Source organism: Dryas octopetala, chromosome 5 (genome assembly GCF_963921425.1).
Source record: "Dryas octopetala chromosome 5, drDryOcto1.1, whole genome shotgun sequence".
In the NCBI taxonomy this organism is placed as follows: domain Eukaryota; kingdom Viridiplantae; phylum Streptophyta; class Magnoliopsida; order Rosales; family Rosaceae; genus Dryas; species Dryas octopetala.
The window spans coordinates 6,090,993-6,118,968 of NC_141370.1; the positions used below are offsets into that span (position 1 = coordinate 6,090,993).

Sequence of the window (27,976 nt, forward strand, 5' to 3'; positions counted from 1 at the left end):
TGAAGTTTTTTTAATACAGGCTTGCAACGCTCGACACTGCTTCCTCCGTCGAGTTAAGGATAAACCCCTATTTTTTTACCTCAATCCCTCATAGAGTAGAGAATAGGCTTGAGCTCAAAATTTCGAAGCTAAAACATAACATAAACTTCATTGAACCAGCGCATTAGGTGCGAACGTGCGGATGTTCGCACATGAACGGGCATGTATAGATATATATATATATATATATACATGCCCCTTCCATTGAGGGATCCCTCAAATAATTTTATTTAAGGGATTCCTTATGAGAGCCACTCCATATAGTATTTTAATGATCAGAACCGTCTATGTTTTAGGTCTCTATTTAAAGATTATTCTTACAAAAAATTAGACCAATTAGAAACTATTAGGCTATCTAACTTTAATCAAATAAATAAACGAACAAAATATTTTTCAATACTTGAAATGATGACTATTTAATCAAACGGGTAAATGGTTTCCAATATAGCTAATTTTTTACAAGGATGATCCTTCAATGGAAACCTAAAATGTAGACGGTTCTGATCATCAAAACAAAATGCGGAATAGACCCTATAAGAGATTCCTTATTTACCCTTAAATGAGGGATCCTTCAATAGAAGGGTCCTGTATATTTTGTTCGATAAAGTTGGTATTTTAAATTTTGAAAATGGTATAATTTTCTTGAAAAGTGTAATTAATGATTTCCTATAGGAAGGGAGAACAATACCCAAGCTTAGAGAAGGGTTCATTTTCCCCATTTTGAGGGCACCAGATTCCCATGAGTAAGAAAAAGATTTCTCATGTCTGCCCTTATTAAACATGAGAATGAAATTATTTTCTCATTCTCAAGCTTTCAAAACTTGAACCAAACGGGCCCTTAGAACGTTTAATAAGCAGAACTTATATAAATAAATAAATATATATATATGAAGGGGCCTTCCAATGAGATATCCCTCATTTAACACTAAATGAGGGATCTCAATGTCATTTGTTAGACAGTGGGATGTCAGACAATTATACGACATGATATCATCATGGTGAACCGATGGTGGCTACTTTGACTTCCTCGGATGCCCGGAAAATGAAGCAATCTACAAAATCTGTTGATGATGATAATGACCGAATGATGGGTATAATGAATGAGTCGCGAGATCAAAGTCAACCTATCTTTGAGGAAGTTGGCGTTAAAAATGATTCGATACGCATATCGATAATATGGTCGTAGATGATGGATTGCAGCAGATGTTCAAAGCGAAGAGTTTGATAAGTATGAGAGGTTTTGAAAGCTGAGATGTTGGTTAAGAGGGCGAGGTATTTGGATGAAGCGGCCAACCAGCTCCTTCCTGACACTTCGTTGGAGTCGATCCAACCTGATCTCGATGCTGGCTTTCATATTCTAATGGACACACTCGGTGTTAAGCCCGGTAGGGAGATACGTGGCATAGGATATGGGATGATTCGTGACGTCAATACCTCTTCGTCTTCTTCTCAGTCATCTCTAGCCGTCGCCAATCTGACCGATCGATTGGAGCAGATGCAGCATCAGCTAAATTCAGAGAGAGAGAGAGACTCATGAGGCACAAGTGAGTCAAATGCAAGCACAGATGCAACAACTGTTCACCCAATACCTACCTGGGTTTACCACGTCTATGCTGCCTACGCCGCCAAGACGAGATTCCGTTGATGCCAACGACTTAGATTGACTACTAGGGTCATATACTAGTTATCGTTTGTACATATATAATTTGGATATAATTATGAATTTTTTGGTAATTTGTGTTAATATCAATTTATTAAATAAATTTTGTGTTATATTATATAGTTTTTGGATAAAAAGGTTTTAAAAAATAAAAAATAAAAAACCTTGGGTGACGAATATGGTTTGTCGCCTCAAGTCACATAGGGCGGCGAAGTTATGATATCGTCCCCTAAGTCACTTTGGGCGACGAGCCATTTTTGTTGCCTAAAGTGGTTTTAGGCGACGTCGTACATCTTCATCGCCTAAAGCGATGTTAGGTGACAAAAATCAAGAATTCGTCGCCTAATTTGTTATTGGCCAAAGTTCACTTTTGATCCCTGTATTTTGAGCTAAGTTTCACTTTGGTTTATGTAGTTTCAATTGTTATGATTTTGGTACTGTAGTTTACAAATCGTTGCAATTCAAGGACATGTTAGCATTTTTGTTCATCAAATCGTCAAATTTGTTGTGCTTTTAGTCATATACTTTACATTCCATTAGTGATTCAATAACTAATTTAACGAATTAATGGATAAAAATCCTAATGTGTCCTTAAATTACAACAATTTGTAAACTTCAAGATCAAAATCAGAATAATTGAAATTACATGGATACAAGTGAAACCTAACTCAAACTATAAGGACTAAAAGTGAACTTTGGCCTTTGTTACTTCACAAATTAATTAAAATGGGTGTAGTAAGAGGATAAAGGGTGTGCATATAATAGCCTGCTTTATACTTTGTCATTTCACACCCTAACATTTTCAAAAAAACCCACACTACACACAAAAAAAAAAAAAAAACACAGAGCCCAAACCCAACCCACCCCCTCTGCAGCCAGTCCAGCAGATACGCGTAAATCTTACATAGACAAATGGGGACAATTACTGTTTCCATAGGGCTGTAAATTTATGTCAACTTCACAATCAAGAAGCTGAGCCCAAAATTAAATCGATTCGTGAAGCAGAATACAAGGTTCAAACTGATGCTTTGTAATGTAAGAGTTAGCATGCAATATTCATTTAAGAATAAAAGAATGTACTGCTCTATTATTTCTATGAAGAAAAGGAAACAAAACATTTTACAAACTTCTGTAAGGTGTATAAAAAACTTGATTAGCAATAACTACGAAAGTATTCCTACCTTACGACCTACAAAGCAAAATTTCAAGCATCTTGGTTGCTACACTTAGAAAACGTCAAAGGAAAGACAGTGCCCATAGATATCAGCAAACTTCACGAAGACATAAGCAGAGCAGGCATCCCGTATATCATTTTTTCAAGTCCATGCATATCTTGTACTTATGAAAACCTCTGCTCAAGCAGCAGGTGCTTGTCCATCCAATCTGATATTACGACCACGCCCACGGCCTCTTGCCCTGCCTCGACCACGCCCTGCAAAACCTTCAAATAATATTTTTTTATCAGATTACTCAATTGAACAGCTTGACAAGCACTCCAACAGTCTCAAGATGAGTAGAGCAGAACACTGCTGAAAATATTTGATAAGAGATGTAAAATTTTCCTCCTTTTTAACTTTTCTGTGGAGAAAATCTACAAGAACTTCTTGCCTACTACCAACGAGGTGGAGTGCTAAATGCATGGTGTTAGGTGTAATATTATAATGCAATTAGAGTAAACTTAAAGAGAATGAAATGAACTATAACCACATAGAGCATAAAAATCACTGCCCCAAGAACTTACCGCGACCTTGGGCAGGTGCACCATCACCATAGTCATAGTACCCCGCTGGCTGACCATAACCTCGTCCTCGGCCCCTGAAAGAACCACCTCTTGCACGGCCTCTACCTCTGCCACCATAACCACGCCCACCATCCCAACCATCTCCATTATAATCCCCAACTCCATTGTAGTTTCCTTCACACACAATAACAAGAAACAGAGCAAAACCCAATGAGCAACTTTAGCCACTCATGTCAGAAAAGACTTCAAGGAACCATAATCGTAAATGGCATGTGATTTTTTTAAAAAGGGGAGTATTATTCAACTTCATTTCAAAAGCAAATGAAGACACGAGTCCATGCTTTAAAACCAAAATCAACTGTTTTGCAACAAGAAACCAAAGTATGCATAATTGTAAGGAAGCACAATAAATGAAGAACCTGAAGTAAAGCAAACTCCCAAAATCTAAAATGCAAGCACATTTGACCAATTCCAGTTCTCAATCTACAATTCTGTAAACCCTATTTTGGTAAAAATAATCCAAAACTTCTGGACAAAAAGCATCTCAGTCTGCAGTTTTTCCATGAAAGAAAGAACATATTGACTTAACTAGGTTAAAACAAAATTTTAGAGCAGCGAGCAATACCTCTACCCCTAACTCTTCCTCGGCCACCACGTCCCCTGCCTCGGAATCTAGGTGAACCCTCTGATTTTCATGCAATTAAATCAATATAAATTGAAGTGGTTACACTATAGAAGTAAAGGGCTTTATAGACATTAACAAAACATTATCATATCACCTCCTTCATCCTCAAAATCATTCAATGGTTTCACTTGATCAACTGGAAGAGGGGGTTGGTATCTGTATTGCAGCAGAAAAAAGAAAATTAGGGATGCTCTAAGCACCATATAAGGTTCCAAGATCTCAGCTTAATCAAACAGAATATATGTAGGTCAGATTTACTACTGTGCTTCTGGTTGCAGACCTGAAAATCTATTCATTCAGAAAAATTACAAGAGTTTCCCAACTATACAAATCACAGAGTAACACAAATCACCACAATATTGGATGTGCTTATGAAGCATCATACACATATGGGAGGTATCAAGGAGTATCAAACAAAGCTCTCCCACAGATGTAGCCATTCAAGCACATACATTAACTTGAAACAGAAGACTAAACATATTCATGGTAACTTAAAATTGATAAGACAATAAAAATACTAGTGACTTTGAATATTCGAAGAAGACACTGAAAACTGACATCCTTCTTGGACTTGAATAATATCAACCATTCAGGACCTAATATATTGAACTATCACCGGTACATGTGTAATAATACTCGATTTGTTGTTGCAAGATTTGCAACATTGACCAACAAAATGGAACATCCAAGGTTGATTCACCTTGTAAGGTCAAGGACAATAATGTTACCTTACAAGGTGAATGAACATCAGAATACTTACCACCTAAGTGGAACATCCATGATATGGTACAGATACACCAAACCACATAAACAGTATCCAAACAGATGTCAAATCGTAAATGACTTACCCTATGGAGGATGTATGAAGCTCCTTCTTCGACAAAGTAATTGTGATCATTGAAACATGCCGAGTCGTCTCTAGACTGCAGCAAAAAATACAACCATTCATATCAATATCAACCAAAAAAAATTTGTCACATCTGCATATGGTTAGTAGCTGAGAAGAGTATATGGTTTCATACGGAAGCAGGCCTTCTTCCAGGGGCTCCCAAACATCAGTTATGTCAGTTGATCCAATAGAAGTATTCTGATGGAGACCAACAATTCTTCTCTGGAAGCATAAAATCGTGATCAACAAATAAGTATATACACAAACGCTAATACACATGGGAAGTGGATGCAGACACACTCACACATAATGGTTGGTAGGTCACTAGTCATCTCACCTTAATAAGTTCACCAATCATCACAGTTTTATTGATTGCTCTGCCCATTGCCTTGAGAACAATTTCATTAGACCCTTTCTCCTACAGAATATACAAGCATGTGTAAGATAGAGCTAAATAAAACAGTAAGTTATTTGTATAGAGGACGCCCATAAATAAAACATGTGAAAACACTTTGGAGTAGTGGAAGAAAGGGAATAGAAGAGCATAACTTGTCATGGAGAAGGGCAAACAAATAAAATAACTCCAAGACAATATACGGCCTAAAATAAGCGTAGAATCCAAGTTTGACAAGGATATCTGAGCTAAATGGTAGTTTCTTACGCAAATAGAGATGCAGCAATAATGTACAAATCCAGTTTTAATATTCCATTATCGGCCTGAAATCTAGTTTTAATATAAGTGTTCTCGAAGTACAGAAAACATATGTTTGCATCAACTATGATGTTTCCACCTAAGAATGAATTCATATTCAAGATTTGGCAATTGGTGCCTACCCTCCTCCCAACAAGAAAATTTGTCAAAACAGTGACTCCCATTAATTCATCTTGTGCATTGAATCAGCCCAGTAAGATTTGTGCTGTTATGTATCATTGAATCCTCCTTTATTCAACTCTCAGTCCCTAAAAATTATGTTTTATGTCATCTTGCAAATGTTAATTATACCATTCCATTTCTACTAACCCAGAAACCATGAGACCTAAGAACCAATGGAAAAACTGGTAAAAAAATTCGAAAAGAAAAAATGTAAGGAAAACCAGTAACAAAGCCTTATAGGCTTATACAATACAATCCAAAAAGTGCATGTTCGGCAAAGCAGTGAGGAGTTGTAAAAACCTGGAGGAGAGTGGTGGCGTAAGTAATATAGTTCCTCATTCGGCCTTGAGCGGTTATGCGAATCTCATTCTCGTTTATAGGCGTAGCCTCGGCCTTGGGCTTCTCCACCCTCTGGTACCTATCCATCTGCCAAACAAACCCTAACCCTACTGAGCAAGACACAAACTATGCCAGAGAGAGATAGATAGGGTTAGAAATGAATTAGGGTTTGGGAGTTACCGTCGGTCCGTACGTTTTACAAAGTGAGTTGGGAGGGAATAGCTGAAACTGCGTTGTGTGAGCGTGTGCGTGCTCTCACTCTCGCTCTCGCGCTCGGTGTCTGCGTTTGGGGTTTGTTTCTTCGGCTGCCTCTCTCTCTCTCTCTCTCTCTCTCTAGCCAAGCCTTATTAGATTAAACCTTCAGATTTGAAAATAATACGCCCCAAAAGACCCGTGTTTTGGATTTGACTTTTTATTATTATAAATTTATAATTATAAATAGAAACCTAATAACGAGGAAAATGGCCAGCCAAAACAAAGCCAATTTCTTTTTTTTCTTTTTTTTTTTACCATAAAACAAAACCAATTTCAATTCAGAGAGAAAGTAGGGCTTTTTATCTCGTTACGGTCTTATCGCCGCCAAGACCGCGATTCGCCAACTCCTTCTATTACTTGGGTCTCGGCCCAAACACTTGTCAAACCTTTTTCTATTCAGCTACCTTCGATAAACTATTGGGCCGCTCTTGCCTCACAAATTTGGGCCTAATTGGGCTACGTTTTCTTGTGTCTTTTTAATGTGCTTTTTTATTGCATAATAACCATGAAAATAATTTGTGCTCCACTCTCGATCTATTTTCTTTTTTGTTTAAGTGACTTAGAGCATTGAGAAATTTATTGTATGTGCGCCCACCTACTTGACAAATGCATTCTAATGTCAAATTTGACAAGTGCACTACAATGTCAAAAATTGTTTGTACATATTTTTATCAAATATAATTGAACTCATCATTAAACTCACTCGCTATTACTTTGCTCATTTATTGACTTTAGGGTCTAAAGACCTTTAGCCAATCTCACACCAGTGTCTTCACCTCTCTTATCTTGCATCGTACGTGGCACCCAAATCTGACCTCAACTTGGAGGTCAAACCCCATAGGCAACAATAAAAATATATGCTTGAATTTTTGTCTTTAGTTTTTAAATAAACTTGTTCATTGTTCTACCATGTTCTTAATTATAAATTGTATCTTGCATTTTTCCCTATTTTTTTTTTTTTTAAGGAGGGAGATTTTAACTTGGATCTCTCTAATATCACGGAGATCATAGAACCGATTCCTTAAAAAACTCACTATTTTAGTAAGCTAACAAGGCCCCTTGGACCTTATTAGTTCTTCAACGAGGCATACTTCACGAAATGCCCTAACCTTTCTATTTGTTTTTTCAACTCTTTTTTTTTTTTTTTTTCCAAGTTAAATCATTTCCTAAGATTCACTAATATTTGACATATTTTATTATGAGAATAAATCCTGGTTCCTCTTATTCTATGATACTAGTTGGTCCTTTTAGTCTCAGATTGTGGTGAAAGAAAAAATATATATTAATCTTATCAATGTTATGATATTAACACACTATAATTTTTCATCTAAGAATACAAATAATTTTTCAAATATTTCTTTTTGCCTGTATGTAAAGGGCGTCCATCTTTTAGCTACTGACCATGCCTTTGTAAGTCTCAACTCTCAAGGTTAGAATTATTTTCGAACCTAATTGCAAGTGATGGGTAGCCACCTTATCGGACTACAATAGTTTATGATGCTTACCCCGAAGTTACGTAGAGCACTGCAGAGGCAAGGTTCAACAACCAACATTATTAATATAGTTAATGTTTTTTTTTTTTTGCCACTATAGTATTAGTTAATGTTAATGTTAATGGGTGTCTGGGATATGAAAAAACAACAGTAAGATAATAAATTGAACTCTTGACATTAATATAAAACCGCAGGGTTGCAGTACAAAATTACACATTTTCGACCAAGTGTCACGCATTCGATGCAATCATACATGTGTACGAATCAAAACTAGGAAATCGATATCCTAAAAAGACAGAGAAATGGGCTTCGGCCCCATTTGTAAGGGAAAAAAAAAAATTACAGAAATAACTACCCTTCAGCTAAAAACACCCAAATGCATCTCCACAAAGACACTTCCGATCCCGCCTGTGAGCATCGGTTCAAGCTCCTCCAAACTTGGCATCGTATACTTGTGGTTGCTGCAGAACAGACCAAAAAGTTACTTAGAAACAAGATAATTCATCATAGCAATATTGATTTATAGACAAGTCATTCCCATGAATAGAGCTTCTTAACATCTAATCTAAAGCACATATAGTGTGAACACATTGCTTGCAAGTCAAACAGCAATTGTCATGTGGTATTTGATCTCTCTCTCTCAGAAAAAAGGGGAAAAAAAAAAGAGAAAAAGACAGTGATACTAAAAGTTTGCACTGATGCTAGATCACATTCTAAAACAAATGACAAAAATCTAAAATCCTAGAGTAGATTCGTGAAACATTTTCCGCTGCTACAACAAAGAACTCCTATAAGTTATCAAAACCTCGAGAAACCCGTAAGGGAGTAAAACTCTAGGTAACACGACATAAAGTACTGGGTGTGTTTATAATTTAGATACACAGGAATAATCAAATACATGACATCATAAATGGAACAATAACCTCTGAGGGCAAAACGCATTACCATGAACAGGGCTGAAATCTGCCTGCCTGCAAACCATCTCAGATGCATTGAACGTTGAGCTCCAGCTGCCGCTTCCACAGTTTCAAACCGCAAATACACACAGCCAGCACTGTTTCTGTATGCCAAACAAAAGAAATTAAATTTGCACCCCTTACCTCCTCTCTCGAATCACATGCACGCACAATACATGCATGCACCCACACACGTGCTGGATAAGCAGCCTATGTACAATAAGCAGCTTAGCACAATATCAAACAGACGAAAGATTTGAAAATGCAGAGCTTTTTGGCAAAACCTTTGTTTCTTAACCATGATATGATGAAAATATTTGATTATTCGAATGTAATGGAAATTATATTATAGAGCCCTCTCTGTTATAAGGGTTTTGAGAAGCTATCCAGTCTTCCTTTCACCATATGATATTTGCTTAGAAAGCACTGTGATACCCAAGGAGTTCAAAGGTGCTCTCTCAAAGCTGGTAAAGGGACGAAAGTAAGATTAAATAACTAGATGCAAGGAACAATGTGTGCGAAATACAGGTTTGAGTATTGGGATACGTCAACTCACCTTACAAATATATTTGTATAGGGGTGGGCAAATTTCCAATGAACCCGACTAACCCGTCCAACCTGACCCAGGAATTGCAGGTTGGTCCAGATGTGGTGACTCGGTTAAATTTGCAATCGGGTTATTTTCGACCTGTCTATAAGTTTTCTTACCCAATTTAAACCAACCCAACCTGCATATCTAACATCCACTATAAAATAAGCTCTTATTCTCTAAACCCGAATCCATTGATCCTCCCCAGCTGCCTACCCCTAATTTCCTCCTCCTCTGAGTTTGTTCTTCCAACAACTCACACCAGTCATTCAATCATCCCCCCTCCCCACAAATTAATTTTCATTATCTGCCATGCTCCATCTATTTAAAGTGCTAGAGGTTTTTTTTTTTTTTTTTAACTTTTTGCTTCATGTACTCATGCTTCTTCTGGTAAAACTCGCACCCATTGGCTCGCACCCATTGGGCAATAACTCCATCTGTGTTTCATGCTTGAACTTATGTCCAACGGGGGTGATAGCAATCCTCATGTATATCAGTATATGTCCATTGGGAGATTCTCCTATGCTCATTTGGTAAACATGCCATGAAGGTTACTTTTTTTTTCTATTTTCTTTTTCAACTTGTTCTTGATTTATGTTTCAGTTTTCTGGTAATTTGTTTTTCTATTTCTCTCCCTTGGTGGTTTCTCTCTCACAGAGTGTTATTTTTTAAATTAAAACAAGTGCTTTACTTCTGGTTTCTCCCCATTCCATGTACTTTTGTTCTTCTGGGGGTTACTTTCGGTTTCTTAAGGCTTCTGAGCTCAGGCAGAACCTGGTAAAACCGAACAACCTGACCCGGATTCAACTGGGTTGAATTGGCTTGGTTCAAATCCCTTTGGTCAGTTCCAGTTTTCCATTTGCTCAATCCAATTAGATAGGGTCGGTTGGCGGATTGAGCCTGAACACTGAACCCAACCCCCAACCCCCAGCCCATCCCTAAATTTGTAAGATAATTTCAAAAATTCTTTAATATAAATACAATACTGTTACACAAACAACAAAGTTAAAATAAATTCACATAACAGTCTATATTTATATACTTACTTGTCTACGTAAATATGCTTCACCCGGCCACATTTTGAGCATTCTTCCTCAACATCCTCTTTAATGTCTATGTCAAAATCTGGCTCCCTCTGCAGCATAATATTAAATCGTAAGACTACAATTTTTTAAAAGAGAATGAAACAATTATTGAAATTTCTTTTTTTAAGAACACAAACCTCAGTAGCTGGATCAAACATATTCTTCAATAGCAGACATTCACTGGGGTTCCCAATGGGTTCTGCGACTGCTGCAAGCGGCATAACTTTTCCTGGAAGAATTGGTGCAGAAACTGCAGCTTGACCATTGATCGGCAAAGTAACAGCTCTTTGATTTGGGGCTGACCCATTCAGCACAGGTACCCCAAGAGACCCCGCAATACTGCCAAAAAAGGAACAATCAGCAATAATGATGACAAAATTACATGATTGCAGTAAGGATCGACAGACACAAACCTTGTGGCAATACCAGTGCGATCTAGCTTCTGCATTAGCAATGCTCTGGATTGGGCATTTAAAGACTGCAAAGAAAGACACTCCACGTCAGAGATATCACTAATTTAGAAATTGGAGGTATTCATTGATCCTACACACTTCAATAATAGGGGACATTTAAGGCCCACATTTCAAATTCACTGTTCAAGATTCTGCACCTTCCATGATTGCATCCGATTTTGGTATTTCTGCTATTACCAATCAAGTAGGGAAAAAGGAGAACAAACATGGCAATAAAAGCATCCAGGGGAATGGAAAAATCCTTCTCTTCCTCCTTTTCTGTTGTCATTTAAATTCCTTTTCTCTTTTAGGGCAAGGAGAGCATCAAAAAACATGATGAACTCAGCTGATAGTCACCCCCAGATATATGCATTGAACTAATCATCAATAATATCCTCCATCTTTATCCAATAATTTTTTTCTTTCTATCAAGTGCCGATATAAAAAACAATATTTTTTTGAAATTCCTTTTTTTAGAATATTTCATTCAAACTTTCATCAATTAGTCTATTTTACCTAAATATTGACATTTATAAATCTTCAATATTCTCAAACCATCAATATTTAATACTTTGGATATATGTGAAAGTACTCAAGTTCACCAACATTGAATGAAATATCGACTCACCAAACCACCCCCATCATCATCATCGAAGTCTGCAGATTTTGCTCCAGTCTCTTGTGATCCAACATGATCTGTAACAGATGAAACCTATACATACAAAGTGTCAAGCATGGACCTTCAAAGAGATATAGTCATAGAAGTACAGCCAGAGAGATAACTGACAACAAATCACCACATTAAAATCATTCCCTCTAGAAAAACTTGTCATATCCAACTTCCCTTCAAAATAATACAATCCTTACCTTGATAGTTCGACCAGCAATCTCCAACTTCCCATTCAAACTTTGAGCTGCCTTTGCATGTTCTAGATGAGAAAACTATAAACATAATGAAGAATTAAATAAGTACCAAACAATCAACATAACAATCTCCTAAACAGTCAAGATAGGTAATCACTCACTTGAACAAAGCCGAACCCCTTGCACTGTCCTGTCTCAATATCAAGGGGAAGTTGCACAAGCTCCACTGGACCAAATGGTTCAAAAATCTGATCATTCAACACAAAAATATTTAGATGTCATGAAAAGAAGACCACATAACTGTATAAAAGATTTGAAAAATCAAGAATAATATTTTCAACTGTCATCCAGCATTCCAATGCTGATCTATAGTGGGTTTTTTAAAGTACAACACAAAAATCTTAGGTCTGACTTTTACTCAGGGTGTACACGATAAATCCCTCTAATGGCATTTCATGATAGTTCAGAACTCCTTTGATTTCTTTTTCTTTTCCTATGTTTTTGGTGAAAATATACATTTCAAAGGTATCTATATATACTTATATAATATCGTAGTAAACCTAGATGAAGAACCCAGCTGCAATACCTCTCTAAGGTGAGTCTCAGTCATGTTAAAATGTAAGTTCCCTACATACAGTTTCCTATCAACTGCACCATATGGCCCTGCGACACCTGCTGCCCCACCAGAAACATTTGATTGAACAAGATTCTTTTCAGCCTCTGAAGGTTTCACCATTACAGGTTGTCCAAGCAGTAGTTGACCAGAGAGAGCTATTGCCATTGGCACAGACATTGCATCATAAAATTCAATATACCTGCAGTATAGTATCACCAGGCCCTTACAGTAAGTTTGATGGAACATACAAGACCATAAGTATTGCAATCAAAACTTACAAAGCATATATCAAAGAGATGTAGGGAAACAAAAACTCTAGGGCAGAGAGCTCAAGCTGAATTTCTTTTGATGAATCTGATGACTCATATAAAAGAAAATGTTAGCTCATCACAGTAAAAATAAAAACTACAGCAAATATTACATTACAAATCGATATGCAAGAGAAAACTACTAGAATAGGGCAGTAAAGAAAAAAAAAACAAAAACAAAAGGCAGTCGTCTTCTGGCTCACTTTGAGATGAACATATAAGTTTTCTAGTGAAATTCCAATCACGACAATTAACAGAAGACTGTCATCTTAAAACCTTAAACAGCACAGAAAAGAGCACTAAGATGTCAACTAGACTTAAAACTTATAAAATACCAGAACCAAGGAAAATCAAGCCAAAACTGTCCACTCACCACACCCCCAGCAAAGTTTTCCCATTCAAAAAAGCTACTACCACAATTTAACTCCACCATGTCAATGTAGCAATTTCTCCTACAGAGCGGAAGGACTATTAAATGAAGAATTTGAAAAGGTGAACTCGGATGCAGAATGGTGTCCTTATTGCACGAAAAACGCAGAGGAAGAAAGCGGGAAAGGATAAAAAATAGGTGTTTGTCATCTACCTTGAGTACGCAGCATGAATTGATTAAACATGAGTGCAAGGTATTCCCATCATCCCTCATCCCTCATCATTATCGCATTGCTAGTCCATTTAAGAATACAGTTAAACTTGATTCTAGAAAGATGATATGCTAACAACTATCTTACAAAGTACACACACATGGCTATGATATAATCTTATATAACTACACATACCCAACTCCTTTTGACCGTCTAGAATTCCTGTCCATGATCAGTCGTACATCCCTCACCTGAAAGTGGAAAAAGAACAAAAACGAAAAACGTGAGATCGAAGAGAAATTCAAGTGCTTAAAAGAAAAGTAGCGTATACAGAGAGATTTTACAATTATTGACACTACGTGATAAAACACTTGGTTGGGGTGTTGACAAGACGACCACATCATTTGTACATTTTCACTCACCCCACATATACAGAATGTTGAGACAATAGAAAGTCACTATACTACTCGTAACTGAAGGCAGAGGGGCATGTACTGCAACAGGAAGCAAATGTATCTCAATAGCATGCAACCAAAATGTTTGAAGGAGTGTCTCATGCAACAATAATGTAATTATTCTCAAACATGAAGGAAGAAACAATTACAATCATAATGCATGCAAATGTCACAAAATGAGAAAGCAAAAGTACCAACCCCGGTTACATAAGTATAATATAACCTTAAAGATTAAATAAAAAAAACTAAGATTAAATAAAAAAACTATCTAATGATCTAAAAGAGTGAAAGAATGAATTTCAGCCAACCTTGCCCGCTTTTGAGAAGAATTCATAAACATCTCGCTCGGTTGCCTTTAGTGGCATCTGTCATCACCAGAAAAAAATAAAAAAATAATAAAAAAAAAATAATCAGAGAAAATTGCAAAAGGAAAAAACTTAGGTTAGGTTCACAAGGTTCCCAAATCAACAATCATGACCCTACAATCAATAAAATTTCAAATTTGTAAAAAAATCAACTTAATTTTCAAAATGCAAACGTTTAAAATGTAACTCTCATTTTTCTCATAAAATGTTTGTAAGTTTTCAACCAGTTCATAAACATGGGTTAAAAATCAGACATTACAGTGAATATTTTTTAATGATTTTTTTAATATGATCGATCACACAAGATTGATTAAATAGCATAATCAAATGTTTAATCTCATTACCAAAATTATAATCTTTGAAGAGAACCTAAGTCTTGATTTCAAATAAATAAAAAATTCCTAAGCAGGAAAAAAAGCAAGCCATATACCTGGTAAGCAAAAACAGTTCTCTGATCCCTTTCTGGGTCAGCTTCAGGCTCCACCACTTCCTTTTTGTCTTTAAACCTCCTGCCATTCGACACAGTGAAAAATAATTAGGTTAAATAATTAACCTTTGCACAAACATTTTAAGATTTATTGTATCATGTTTCAGCTACCTTGTCAAACATATGTAACTATGAAAGCATAAGCATTCTGATGCATTCAAAAAGGCCAGAACCATCCCTAAATATCCTGTATCTACTTTTGGCATGCAAAAGAACCCATTCCCATTAACAGTATTTTATCATACTGTTAATTGTACTATATTACAGTTATTTTTATTTATATCTATAGAGCAAGGATAAATAATTACACCAAATACAGTATTTGATATGAATCATAAAGCCTATAACTTAACCCATGAAAACTATTTATTGCAGTTTGGTTTGGTTATTCAGAATCACTAACCAATCCATTTTGGAATTAACTGATTGTCTTACATTACAATAAAAGCTATTTTTAGGAAATGCTATGATATCCAACACTTTATTTTGAGTATTAGTGACAACCAAATTGACAGTTAACCTAACATGCTGAGATACACAATATCCCATATAATAATTAAAATTTAGAACATTCTCCAAATCAATATAGTTCAATACTTTCTCCAAAACAAAACAGTTCCATACTAGCTGCAAGAAAATATAAACACTGAAAGAAAAGAATGTAAAATGTCAGTCTATAACGACTGCAATACCTAACACAGAAAAACATGATAAGTTTCAGATCTAATTATTAATTCTTTGAAAACATAGCATAATCAGCCCAAATGAATCTTAATTATTTGTACCAACTCCTGATTTAATAGTAATACTTAAATAAATTGAGGAGTGAACAACTTTTGCATAAATAAGGCAAAATGCTTGTAAATGTGATCAAGTTCCCACAAAACCATCCACAATGACTACAACTAAGAACAAAGTAGAGCCAATGCAGAAACAAAAGCATAATAAAATTTACTAATATTATTACCTGCTGCTCTCTCTCAACTCAAGTTCTCGTTCCCTTTCTCTAATTTCCCTCTCCCTATCACGATCCGAGTGGCTCCTACTTCTGCGAGACCTCTCTTTCTCTTCCCGATCCGACCGACTCACACTCCTCCGAGACCTCTCCTTCTCCTTCTCCTTCTCCTCCTTCTCTCTCCTCTCTCTATCCTCCCTCTCTCTCCTCTCTCTCCTCTCCCTCTCTTTTTCCTTCTCTCTTTCCCTCTCCCTCCTCTCTCTTTCTCTCTCCTTCTCCTTATCCTTATCCTTCTCTCTACTAATCCTCTCTCTGTCTCTGTCTCTCTCTCGCTCGCCACCGCGATCACGATCGCCGCGGTCCTTGTCCCTTTCGCTCTCTCTGTCTCTCTCTCTCCCACTCCGATGGTGCCGATCCTTCTCGCGGCCATTCTCGTGCTCGCCCCCCTTCGACCTCTTGCTGCTCTTCCTCTCCTCGTCTTCACCGCCGACCGAAACGTCGTCGTCAACCTCTCTCTTCCTGTAGCTCTTCTCGGTCCCTTCCTTCTTCGCTTTCTTCTTCGAGTCGCGTTCGTCGTTCTCCTGCACTGTCTTCTCCAGATAATCGTACTCGTCGAAGTCCATCGCGGGATTAACAATTGCTCTTCGAGGTTCTCTGAGCTTAGCTAGGGTTTGCCGAAACCCTAGGTTTAGCAGAACGGGGAAGAAGCGAAACGGTGTGTATTTGGGTTTTTTGTATTTCTAGGGTTTTGAAAGGTTTGAGGAATTCAACCAAAAATAACGAAGGGTTTGTTTTGAGGAATGGGAAGGGATTTTGGTTGGTTGCTGAGGTTCTCATTAATCTTGAATATGGACTCGGATGTAATTTGCGCATAAATGATGGCCTTTTTACCTTTCATTTTGTTTTGTTAAAAGGGGCCCAAGGCCCAACAGCTAACAACAAATCTATTTTGCGGCCACACCAGCCCACAGTCTTTGTACAACTAGGCCTTTACAATGGGCTGGGCCAGCCAGCCCGGCCTAGGAAGGAAAGGCCCAACCCTACATGGACTTAATAGAGTTTTTTTGTCCTAAGAGTCCTATCACATTCACATTTGATATTTGGATGACATATAGAGTGTTAATCTTGGCACACATACAAGTTAATTATAGAATTCAAGTTAATGATGAGACATTCACATTTGGGATTTGGATGACATATAGAGTGTTAATCTTGGCACACATACAACGCCTGCCTAGTGTATTGAATTATGATGCATAATTTTGTTTGAAAACCAAAGTTCAAATCAAATTCACATTTGGGATTTGGATGACATATAGAGTGTCAATCTTAGCACACATACAAGTTATAATTATAGAATTCGAGTTAATGATGAGACATTCACATTTGAAATTTGGATAACATATAGAGTGTTAATCTTGACACACTACTACTACTACAATCAGGCTAATAGACAACGGTTTTTCACCGTTGTCTATTACCCCAAAATTTCGTCGTCTAGGCACATGATATCTCTTGTCCCTTCATACATTGTATATGGTGCATGAAAAACCTTATATTTTGTCTAAATTGTTGTCTTATAAAAGCCTATATAACGGTTTAAGAGATAAAACTATTGTTAATATGTATTACTTACAACAGTTAGTCACTACAAACGTTGTCCGAAGGCAAGTTAAACATCGTTATTTAAAAAAACCGTTGTATAGAGTCATGATATACATCATTTTTTAGGTATTAAATGTTGTTAGAAGATATCTTATACAATGGTGATTCAACTAATTAAAATCGTTGTCTCGCACAAACTTACACAACGGTTTTAGAGACAACTATTGTTATCAAGTATTACTCACAATAGTTATTCATTATAAACGTTGTCCGAAAGCAAGTTAAACATCGTTATTTTAAAATAAAATAAAAACTGTTGTATAGAGTATTGATATACATCATTTTTAACGTATTAAATGTGGTTAGAAGATATCTTAAGGAATGACGATTCAACTAAAATTGTTGTCTCAGTTTTACTAACACAATATTCTTAAATTGACAACCATTGTTTATTTGATTCACATTTAACTTGTTTTGCAAATTTGGCTTGTGTGATGGTTAGAAAGACATTCAGCATCCAAATTGTTTCCTTTTTAGTAACATTTCCACAAAGTAATTAACTCAACCATGACAAAAATAAATCTAACATTATATATTAATAGTCATCTGAATTTACAAAGTCAAAATGCTAATTCCAAAATATTACCAAAACAACATTTGACAAACTAAAGTACATAAATTTTACAACCTAACCGCAAAAGAACCATATGCATCGACTAAAAAGAAAATCAACTTCCCTCACTTCAATTTCAGCTTCTGTCTCCACTTTCCTTTTGTTCCTTACTTGAGGTTGCTTTCATCTGAAGTTCAATTTCCTCCTGGCAACTCTTTAAGCTTGATTTTCCTCTTCTATCTGTGACCCCAGTATAACCAAATGTATGGCATCTCAGCAACTTTAACATAAACACAAAACATGAATGTCCATGAATTCAACCCATGAATGTCCTTGCAGCATATTGATGTACGTGAAAACCTTATGTCAGTAATATATTATTTGCTAATTTTTCATGAATTTTTGGACCTTAATATAAAAAATGAATTTCAGTCTAATTCCAAAAAGATATATAGTTTTAGTCCAAATCGTAGTCAAAATGTGGACTACACCCTCATCATCTCTTTTCGTTTTTTGGTCAATTACATAAAAATCACAAAAATAGTTTAACATTTCATAATGGTCAATGCTTTTATCCATTGACTAAAATGGAATTTTTGAAATTTTGCACAAATAGAACCAGTCATAAAAGGTAGATATATTTACCATCCTTTGTCACTGTGCTTATATACTAGTGATGTCACCAGAAGCTGACACATGGAAAAATTACAAAAAGGTCAATATTAACTAGGACTTGACACGTGACAATATTAACTTAACTAATTGTTATTAAAAAAATGTATAATACAGTTTAATTAAAAACTAAATTAGTATGACATTATATATCCAATGGTAAACTACTTTCAACTGCAGAGTTTTAACTGCTTCCCTCCCCGTGTAATGGCTTTGGTCTGGAGTATTGAACAACTGACGGTATAAAACAAATCAATGAGTGTATTATAGTGTCCAAAACCAATAAAACAACGCATGAACTTCAAAAACAGTAACAACAAGCCATGAATATCTAAAAAACTACAACAGTGATTGTATGATATATTGTATACAAAAATAACAAAAATGCAAAAAATATACACAAACATGAAAAACCTAACAAACAAACATTTTGAGACACCAAACTAGTGCTGGACAATTTTATGTGCATTATTAGTTTGACATAATCATTCAGTAAATGCTTGACAGTGTGCAAAAGAATGAAAAGGAAAAAGAATAAACATAATCATTCAATGACTGCTTAACAGTACGTGTGCAAAGAATGAATAATGAATATTTTAATGACTATCAAAAACTACCTAGTCTTTCTGCAGCTCATTGAAAATTCACACACTGTGTGACAATGACCAATTGCACAAAAAAAAAAAAAAAAAAAAAGCTTATTGAAAGCCTTAGGGTGCAGCGATATGCTGCTTTTTTGGGTGATTGACAAATCGATGACTGTGCAACAATGTTTAATTTCTAAATTTCAAAAAACTCTTCTTACTTTTACGAAATTGAATGATTGACTTATTAAAAATTCACACACTGTGTGACAATGACCATTTGCATAAAAAAAAAAAAAAAAAAAAAAAGCTTATTGAGAGTCTTAGGGTGCAGCAACACGCTGCTCTTTTAAGTGATTGACAAATCAATGACTGTGCTATAGTGTTTGGTTTCTGAATTTCGAAAAACACTTGTTACTTTCACGAAGCTAAATGACCGACTTATTGAAAATCCACACACTGTGTGACAATGACTATTTGTACACACACAAAAATATATATATATATATATATATTGAGAGCCTTAGGGTGCAGCGTCACGCTGCTCTATTATGTGATTGAGAAACTAGTAGCTGTGCAACAATATTTGGTTTCTGAATTTCGAAAAACTTTTCAAAAATCAATAATTGTGTGACAGTCACTGATTCGAAATAAGTAATTATGTAACAATCATCAATTCAAAATTCACAACACCATAAAATAAGAAACACTAAATCAAAAACTTACACACCCTTGAACACTAATAAATATTTATAAATCCAAAAGAAACATAAATAAACCTTCAACCCTTATAAATTCAAATGGTGATTGTCAAACAGTCACTGATTCAAAATCAGTAACTGTGTGACAGCCACTGATTCGAAATCAATAATTGTGTGACAATCAACAATTCAAATTCACAACACCAAAAATAAGAAATACTAAACCAAAAATTTAAACACCCTTGAATACTAATAAACATTTATAAACCCCAAAGAAACATTATAAACCTTCAACCCTTGTAAACTCAAATGGTGATTGTCAAACAGTAATCGATTCAAAATCAGCTTATTGAAAATTCACACTATGTGACAATGACCATTTGCACAACAACAAAAAAAAAATTATTGAGAGCCTTAGGGTGCAGCGACACGCTGCTCTTTTAAGTGATTGAGAAATCGATGACTGTGCAACATTTTTTAGTTTTTGAATTTCGAAAAACTCTTCTTACTTTTGCCAAGTTGAATGACTAACTTATTGAAAATTCACACATTGTGTGACAATAACCATTTGCACCAAAAAAAAAAAAAAGCTTATTGAGAGCCTTAGGGTGCAGCGGCACACTGTTCTTTCATGTGATTGAGAAATTGATAACTGTGTAACAGTGTTTGGTTTCTGAATTTTGAAAAACCATTCTTACTTTTGCCAAGTTGAATGATTGACTTATTGAAAATTCACACAATGTGTGACAATGACCATTTTCACAAAAAAAAAAAAAAAAAAAAAAAGGCGTATTGAGAGTCTTAGGGTGCAGCGACACGCTGCTCTTTTATGTGATTGAGAACTCAGTAATTGTGCAATAGTGTTTGGTTTCTAAATTTTGAAAAACTGTTCTTATTTTCCTCAAATCAGTGAGTGTATTACAGTTTCCAAAACCAATAAAACAACACAAGAACTTCAAACATATATTGAAAAAAGAAAGAATAGTGTATAATCACTAAGTAACTCAAAAATAAATCAATACAGGAATAAAGGATCGAGAACAAACAATATATGTGCTACAGATACTAAAAAAAGAAATAAGAAGAGCAATTTATGTGGTACAAGTGGAGTCATGGGGATTAATTAAAGAGATAATTAGACTTAGGTCATTTAGAAAAATCGTTTTTAAATGGGGACCGGGGGTGTTTTAAAATTTATAAGAAAATTCTTTTAATTCATAATAATTTATAAGAAAATCCTTTTAATTCATAATAATTTATAAGAAAATCCTTTTAATTCATAATAAAGTCATTCCCCGATTTGAAGGGTATTTCCCTCTATTTGAAGGGTACTTCCCCTCCTAGGGTGTAGAGTGGGCTTTGTAGAGACTACATGTTAGGTTCCAAGATTTTGGGTGTAGAGTGGGCTTTGTAGAGGTTGCATGTTAGAACCTAATATAAAGTGGTCAAAAAAGAAAAAGAAAATAACTTAATTAAAAACCTTAAATCACTACCGGTCTTAATATAAGAAAGACTCATAAAATAGACTAAACTCTAAATCTCCCTTAATTAAACTTTCAAACTTACCCTAGTTCTTATTCTTAAAGAAAGCAATGTGCCATAAGACCTGAAGGCTACTGGCATTGACATACAAAATTGTCAAAATAAGCTAATTGGGAGCTACAAGTCTACAAGGTTCCTCCATCTCCATCTTTCCCTCACATTCATAGAATCACATATTCACAAGTAAAAGAAAGCCCATAATGACCATTTTAGTATTTCAAAACTTTTTATTGATTTATCCGTAATTTTTTATTTTTTTCAATATTATAATTTCTGCCGTAGGCTTTTTACAAATTAACTATATTCTTGGCCAAAAAAAAAAAACTATTTTCAATTCAACCCGTTTGTTATGATTATTATTTTTTCACTTACCGGGAACCCACCAGACTCTTGTCTTCAAACGCTGGCCGTTGGAAATAAAAGACGAGTCCTCATCTCTTATCTGTACTCAACAGAGAGGGTTCTGAAACCTGAATTGTGACATTCTCCATCAAAGCTCTCTCTCTCTCTCTCTCTCTCTCTCTCCCATGGCTTTCTCTGCAACTCTTTCACAGAACCCATTCTCATCCTTGTCTCCTTCTCCCTTCCCACAAACTTTGAGAAGAAACTCTTTTCATGTTTTGTCTATTAGAGCTGTAAAAGCTGCAGAACCAGATAAGGAGAAACTCAAACATCCCCAAACCCAAGACTCTTCCAATGCTAAACCTTCAAGCACAGTTTCTAAGCCTCCCAAGAAGCCCGTCTATTCCAGTGAGTTTCAAATTTTCTGTAAAATCTGTTTGAACTGAGAAATGAGATTCATTTTAGGATATACTTGAGGGGATGAATATCATTGCTCTTTTGTTTATTATTAATTATTAATTTTTCTTCTTTTGGGCAGTGAAGAAGGGTCAGATTGTGAGGGTGGATAAAGAGAAGTATCTTAATAGTGTCAATGTAAGTACTCACAAGTGGACTTTTAGTGAAGTGATAATACACACATTGCTACTATTTATTTCCTATACAATTGTTTTAGAAGCAAATAAGATTATTGTGATATCAGATAGATATACAAATATAGATATATATATATATATATATATATGAGAACCAACAACATGTGAACCTGTCACTAAGTGCTCGGAAATGTTTTTTTAAAACAATCGAGTGTTGATGGTAAACTCTCATTGGTTCACCCTATCCTCTCCTAGGGTATAGAATGGTTTTAGTAGAGGCGTTATGTTAGGGTTTAGTTTCAAGAACTAAATCATAACATAAACGTCGACAAACCAGTGCAGAGCGCTTAGTAGTTGCAAAATTTTACACTACCGAGTACTGGGTGGTGGTCACCGAGCGCTCGGCGTCACCGGCGAACATGCATGAGACTATATATATATATCACGTTCACACCTGAATAACACTATATGTGTCTGTGTGTGTATATGTGTGTGCACGCTAGCTATTCATAATGAATGAAAGATATCAATCGATTATGATTTTATTTGCACAATTTCAGTATCTATCCGTTGGACATCCACCTTATTACAAAGGGTTAGACTATATTTATGAAGACCGCGGTGAGGTAGTGTCTTCAAACTTTTTCACATAACTAGTGGAAATATTAATGCTAATAAAAGAACAAGTTTATTAATTAATTGCAATTAGGTATGACTCTTTGCACATCTTTGAGTAACTAAAGGAACCCTTTTCAGGTATTGGATTTACGCATTTTTGAGACAGGGGAGTATGCACTTGTAAGTTTTATTATAATTTATTTCTTTATTTATTTATTTATTTTTTCTGAAATCCAATGTAGCTCTCGAGTCTTGTATCTAACCAAACAAACTAATGAAGTAATTATTATGTTGTAGGTAGCATGGGTTGGGGTCCCAACCGCACCGGCTTGGCTTCCAACCGACATGCTTATCAAGGTACTTGTAACTGCTTTTTTCCATAATGTTATGTGGTGCTTGTTACATTGATTAATATTCAATTTTGGTCAATTGAGGTTTTTCTGCGTGGCAGACACTTTTCAGATCGATTTTGTAGTTGACTTGTGTTTTCTTGCAGTCAGAGAAACTCGATTATGAGAGACTGTGATACAGGCTCCAAATGCAGGATTTCAATAAGCCATTTGAGGATGGCATTGATTTCATCATGCTAATAAATATCAAAACTAAGCATCTACAGGCTGTACTGTACCTTTGTAAAAAAAAAAAAAAAAAACAGTCTTGGTTCTTCAACACCATTTGCAACTTGTATTGCATTTTTTGTCAATGGCAGTGTAATTGATTTAATTGACCGATCAAGCACACATAGAACACTTCAACAAGACGGTTCTCATTTAAAGTTACAGCGCTACAATTATGTATTGATGATTACAAGTAATGAAGCACAAGTTATAACCCAATACATACACTCTGGTTTTGACTCACAATTGGACATAAATGAAATCCTGCAAATTTTCATATCATGTATGTACGCCATGTACTTATACAACAGGCACTCTTGCAGTGCAATTTCTACTTTCTCCATACCCAAGGATAACCAGAATAACTATTTTCACCTGGCAGACAGGAAAAATAAAGTGCTATATGTTGTGTATACTGTTCTTGTGAGTCTGATAATCAAAGCTAAGACTCAATTTTTCACTTAATTGAGAGATCAGAAATCAAATCTCCTCTTAGCACGCTTGTGGGAATTCCTAAGTTCGACCAAAGAAGGAAGAGGCTGAGGCACCGAAACATTCATTGACCTGTATAACTTTCTCAATGTGTCACTGAAGCACTTTGATGACCCAATGGGAGAACAAGAAACCTTGTGAGCTTCTGACTCTTCCTCCACTTGCTTTTCACATTGTAATTCTTCAACATCTTCCTCCACCCTGTTCACCAAAGGCTTGTTCCACCTCAATTCACTGTTTTCTTCCTCCTGGCCTGAGAATTTGAGTTCTACTCTACTGCAAACTTCTTGAGGTGGTTCATCTTTAGTGTATACAATTTTCTTCTCTTCCTCCACTTGCTTTTCACATTGTAATTCTTCAACAGCTTCCTCCACCTTGTTCACCAAAGGCTTGTTCCACTTTAATTCACTGTTTTCTTCCTCCTGGCCTGAGAATTTGGGTTCTACCCTACTGCAAACTTCTTGAGAAGGTTCATCTTTTATGTACACAATTTTCTTCTCTTCCTGCTGAATAGCAAATTCTTGGAAACCAAGCCTAGCTCTACCAAATAACGTGACAGACGGTCTTTTTCTTGGAGGAGAGAAATTGAAGAATTCTTTCTGGGAAGTGGATATTTTTATCAGTTGTGATTGAGAATCTGCAGGGCTTTGAGTGGACACTTCAAGAACTGGAGAGGCCACACCTTTAATGGGTACATCCTCAGTTGAAGAAGTTTCCACACTGATGTCTAGAAGTTTCCAAAGAGGATCATTCGAAAAAATTTGGGAGCTAAAACAGTGTTTCTTAATATAATTCAGCTCCATAGCCCTGCAATTGGGGGTTGTTGAAACAACCCATTTAGGCACTAGAAGACGCAAAGCCCACTCTAATTCCTCCTTGGATGAGTGCATTGAATAACAAACATGCCAAACGCCAAATTGGTCCCTTACTGCTTCATCAATACTCAGCTTTCTTTGACTTTCTTTATCCAGGAAATCTCCCCCGCAAACATACCACTGTGATGAAGGGCGGATTATGAGAGGCTCAGGCTTTAAGTTAACTTGGGCCTCTGCAAGCTTTGCTTTTGCTCTCTCAGAAAGTTTTGGAAATCCATCAAGCAGCTGGAATCGGGAGGATGGATCTTGGGAGAGGATTTCAGGAGTGATGACTGTCAGAGCATCAAAAACTTCAGGATTGGTGGCTTTATCAACATATATCTTTGATCCAAATGTTCGGGACACATCAGCCAATATCTCTTCCTGACCGAGAAGATCACAGGTTAAATAAACCTTGGTGGCATCAGGATGCTTCCATATACAATTGATTACCTATATTAAAAGGATAAGCAAAACAAACAGAATGAGTAAGAGAGAGAGAGAGAGAGAGAGAGTACATTGAGATGGTTGCATGAGCCAAGGACACGTACACATAAAAGTAAAACTCATATAAACTATGTTTTTTGTGGAGGAAACTATTATAAACTAATAAAAATCAAGTAATGAAAATTTAAAAGTATTACAAAAAAGAGAATACACAAATAACTTACATAAAGAAGAAATATGCACAAAAAAAAAATGTGTTTTTGCGTTTTATAAATGTATGCTCACTAGTCACTACTACCACAGGTCCACATCAACATCAAATGAACGATTCTCAAATTCAGCACATTGACTAAACAGATGGAAAACAGTGTCTCACAGCCCATGAAAATTACTAAAGAAATAACATGGAAATCAAATAAAGTGGCACAAGAATATAGCACCCAGATATGATAAAACCACAAATGGGTCAATATTGATTTGGCATCATGTTTCATTGATTAGGATAAAATGGTTAATAAACAATATAAGTTAATTAGGTCCTGCATAAGGGTCAACTCAACTTGTATCTTCATCTGACTGCCCAAAGGAAGATTAGAGGTATGGTCGAGATTCAAAATACAGTCTCTAATGCTTTTCTAACTCTAACTACCATATTAAATGTATGCTAATACAGATAAGATGGCTATGTTTCACAGTCTATAGAGAAACTGAAAATAGGAAACTATGATGGGATTACTTCAATAAAACATGGTTTGAAATATTATGTCAGACAATCAGAGGTAAGAAGCCACAGAGATGGTTTTTGTTAGGCCAAAATATAAAGTCCATTAGCACATTCCATATCTAAAACACACTTAACCATGGAATGTCTTGCAGCCTGTCCCTTGACAATACACCAAAGAAAAATTGATGAATTCAATACAAGATGATGCAGTAGCTATTCACCCTCTATCTATGATGCAGTGGTCTATCACATGACCCCCTCTCTAGGCAAAACTTTGTGTAAGTGTTTATCTATAAATTGGTATCTTAGGGCACCATTGATTTTTCACAAAATGCTTTACACATCTATCGTCATATGTATATAGTTCAGACTATTCAATAAAACCCCAAGAAAAAAGGTCTCAGCTTGAATCTTGAATAGAAGACTGATTGTTTAGCATTCTGCATGATCTTTAAGACTGGATAGCACTACGAAGGAAAAAAAAAAAGTACCTGTCGGATTGCTGAATGCTTGCTGGGGATCTTTTGAGAGGATTTTCCAAACGTGCAGTCTAGAAAAACATAATCAAATTGACACCTGGGCTTTTTTCCCTTCTTACCAAGGTACTTCTCTGGTAGACTTTGCAGACACTCAGGTGTCAGTCTGCAATCTCCCGTGTGGAGGATATTACCAAAATTGCCTTCAAACAAGAACATTACAGCTCCTGAAGTTCAGATAATCCATGCCAAAAAAGGTATTGTCTGTCAATAAAGCTCCCCTCAAGTCACTATAGGTTTTGAGCAAAATTAGAAGCAACAAAATCTCCCCGGCCCCATATACAGATGGATTACATCTAAAGAAAGCCATGAGATATTATGAGGTCAATAGATTCATACAAGATATCATCAGTTAAAAAAAAAAGATATTGTCTTGAAACAATGATTGGTTTTGAAGCCATTTCAGGCATTACTGGACTTCATGATTGGGTAGTCTTTTTGTTTGATTCATGGCACCGTGATAAGAAACTAAACAGTGAATAAACCAATTTTGGACATCAACAAACACGATTAATATCCAATTGCTTGAACATAATAAATTCAACGTTTCAACCAAACCCACATGAGCAACCTCAGTAAATAAAGAGAAAAAGAAATAAGGCTTCATCAGAGTCAAATACCAGGACAGTGATTGGCGTCGAAAGCCGTAACCGTGAAGGCTCCATCAGGGTCATCGATGACCACCGATTGCCCAACCTCAATACCCACAAACAAAGAATCATGAAGCTGCAAAAGGCAAGGAGAGAAGAAATAAATCAAACCCAAAAAGAAAAAATGAAATAAATCAAACACAATGAAATGAAAAATGTAAATAAGTAAGGAAAGGACACCTTGCTGTAGTGGTAGTGTTGGAGAAGAAGGGTTTTGGTGAGAAGGGTAGAGTAGATTGGGTAAGAGAAGTGGGTGGAGATCCCAATAGAGTGGTCTTTGTGGGCATGGGTTAAGAAATGGTGCCTCTTTCTCTTTGAAGATGAACTCCATGTATCCACTGAGAATGGTAGCCCTTTCGGCATTTCAATTGGCATCTTTCCTCGCCCTCTCTCTTCCTCTCCTTCTCCCGCCGATTTTCTCAAAGCTTCAGGCCCAGACAGAAAAAGAGGGAAAATTGTGGGAAACAAATAGATAGAGAGGGAACCGGAAATTTTTTTATAATTTTATTGCCTACGGGCTGAGGTTGATAATTAATTAAGAATTAATTAATTTGGGCTACACTTTACCTATTATTTGTAACATGTAATACACCTATTTATAATATTTAACAATTAGGTCACTTTATTGTAATATCTAGGTTAGTTGGCTTCACTCCACTCTCTCCCACCCTCCAAAGCCAAAGAACATGCCAAGTTCC

General features: G+C 35.9%; 4 protein-coding genes across 9 annotated transcripts; 1 reads left to right on the top strand and 3 right to left on the bottom strand.

Annotated features, from left to right (window-relative positions):
- Positions 1–2,758: 2,758 nt before the first annotated feature.
- Positions 2,759–6,577, bottom strand: LOC147283789 (uncharacterized). 3 transcript variants are annotated; one of them, XM_086243940.1, is made up of 9 exons: positions 6,408–6,577; positions 6,189–6,314; positions 5,352–5,432; positions 5,148–5,236; positions 4,974–5,048; positions 4,220–4,281; positions 4,066–4,125; positions 3,441–3,614; positions 2,759–3,131 (listed from the first exon to the last, which is right to left on the bottom strand). In XM_086243940.1, the coding sequence occupies exons 2-9, from the start codon at positions 6,312–6,314 to the stop codon at positions 3,055–3,057; spliced, it is 744 nt and encodes a 247-aa protein (XP_086100066.1). In that variant the 5' UTR covers positions 6,408–6,577; the 3' UTR covers positions 2,759–3,054. The 3 variants fall into 3 exon arrangements, with proteins under 3 accessions (XP_086100066.1, XP_086100064.1, XP_086100065.1); XM_086243938.1 differs by having other exon boundaries at positions 2,759–3,140; positions 6,408–6,570; XM_086243939.1 differs by having other exon boundaries at positions 2,759–3,140; positions 6,421–6,565.
- A 1,554-nt stretch (positions 6,578–8,131) lies between these two features.
- On the bottom strand, positions 8,132–16,499 carry LOC147283790 (Splicing factor, CC1-like protein). The gene is made up of 13 exons (XM_086243774.1): positions 15,701–16,499; positions 14,677–14,755; positions 14,190–14,246; positions 13,622–13,677; positions 12,508–12,736; positions 12,083–12,169; positions 11,925–11,999; positions 11,686–11,769; positions 11,019–11,083; positions 10,743–10,944; positions 10,567–10,655; positions 8,921–9,035; positions 8,132–8,436 (listed from the first exon to the last, which is right to left on the bottom strand). The coding sequence occupies exons 1-13, from the start codon at positions 16,309–16,311 to the stop codon at positions 8,398–8,400; spliced, it is 1,788 nt and encodes a 595-aa protein (XP_086099900.1). The 5' UTR covers positions 16,312–16,499; the 3' UTR covers positions 8,132–8,397.
- Positions 16,500–21,923: 5,424 nt separating this feature from the next.
- On the top strand, positions 21,924–23,627 carry NDHO (NAD(P)H:plastoquinone dehydrogenase complex subunit O). 2 transcript variants are annotated; one of them, XM_086244978.1, is made up of 6 exons: positions 21,924–22,155; positions 22,286–22,341; positions 22,901–22,966; positions 23,097–23,138; positions 23,256–23,315; positions 23,455–23,627. In XM_086244978.1, the coding sequence occupies exons 1-6, from the start codon at positions 21,933–21,935 to the stop codon at positions 23,482–23,484; spliced, it is 477 nt and encodes a 158-aa protein (XP_086101104.1). In that variant the 5' UTR covers positions 21,924–21,932; the 3' UTR covers positions 23,485–23,627. The 2 variants fall into 2 exon arrangements, with proteins under 2 accessions (XP_086101104.1, XP_086101106.1); XM_086244980.1 differs by lacking the exon at positions 22,901–22,966.
- A 236-nt stretch (positions 23,628–23,863) lies between these two features.
- LOC147283792 (DNA repair metallo-beta-lactamase family protein) lies at positions 23,864–27,770 on the bottom strand. 3 transcript variants are annotated; one of them, XM_086244976.1, is made up of 4 exons: positions 27,459–27,770; positions 27,249–27,354; positions 26,584–26,771; positions 23,864–25,374 (listed from the first exon to the last, which is right to left on the bottom strand). In XM_086244976.1, the coding sequence occupies exons 1-4, from the start codon at positions 27,651–27,653 to the stop codon at positions 24,049–24,051; spliced, it is 1,815 nt and encodes a 604-aa protein (XP_086101102.1). In that variant the 5' UTR covers positions 27,654–27,770; the 3' UTR covers positions 23,864–24,048. The 3 variants fall into 3 exon arrangements, with proteins under 3 accessions (XP_086101102.1, XP_086101101.1, XP_086101103.1); XM_086244975.1 differs by having other exon boundaries at positions 26,584–26,795; XM_086244977.1 differs by lacking the exon at positions 27,459–27,770 and having other exon boundaries at positions 26,584–26,832; positions 27,249–27,289.
- Positions 27,771–27,976: the final 206 nt, after the last annotated feature.

Coding starts and splice junctions, on each gene's coding strand:
- NDHO (XM_086244978.1), top strand. CDS start 21,933: ATGGCTTTCTCTGCAACTCTTTCACAGAACCCATTCTCATCCTTGTCT. Junction 22,342..22,900: donor AGTATCTTAATAGTGTCAAT/GTAAGTACTCAC, acceptor GCACAATTTCAG/TATCTATCCGTTGGACATCC. Junction 23,316..23,454: donor CAACCGACATGCTTATCAAG/GTACTTGTAACT, acceptor GTTTTCTTGCAG/TCAGAGAAACTCGATTATGA.
- LOC147283789 (XM_086243938.1), bottom strand. CDS start 6,314: ATGGATAGGTACCAGAGGGTGGAGAAGCCCAAGGCCGAGGCTACGCCT. Junction 5,049..5,147: donor CTGGAAGAAGGCCTGCTTCC/GTATGAAACCAT, acceptor TTTTTGCTGCAG/TCTAGAGACGACTCGGCATG. Junction 4,126..4,219: donor TGATTTTGAGGATGAAGGAG/GTGATATGATAA, acceptor CATGAAAATCAG/AGGGTTCACCTAGATTCCGA.
- LOC147283790 (XM_086243774.1), bottom strand. CDS start 16,311: ATGGACTTCGACGAGTACGATTATCTGGAGAAGACAGTGCAGGAGAAC. Junction 14,247..14,676: donor GAACTGTTTTTGCTTACCAG/GTATATGGCTTG, acceptor TGGTGATGACAG/ATGCCACTAAAGGCAACCGA. Junction 10,945..11,018: donor CGCACTGGTATTGCCACAAG/GTTTGTGTCTGT, acceptor CTTTTTTGGCAG/TATTGCGGGGTCTCTTGGGG.
- LOC147283792 (XM_086244975.1), bottom strand. CDS start 27,653: ATGCCAATTGAAATGCCGAAAGGGCTACCATTCTCAGTGGATACATGG. Junction 26,796..27,248: donor CGACGCCAATCACTGTCCTG/GTATTTGACTCT, acceptor TCTGAACTTCAG/GAGCTGTAATGTTCTTGTTT. Junction 25,375..26,583: donor AGCATTCAGCAATCCGACAG/GTACTTTTTTTT, acceptor CTTTTAATATAG/GTAATCAATTGTATATGGAA.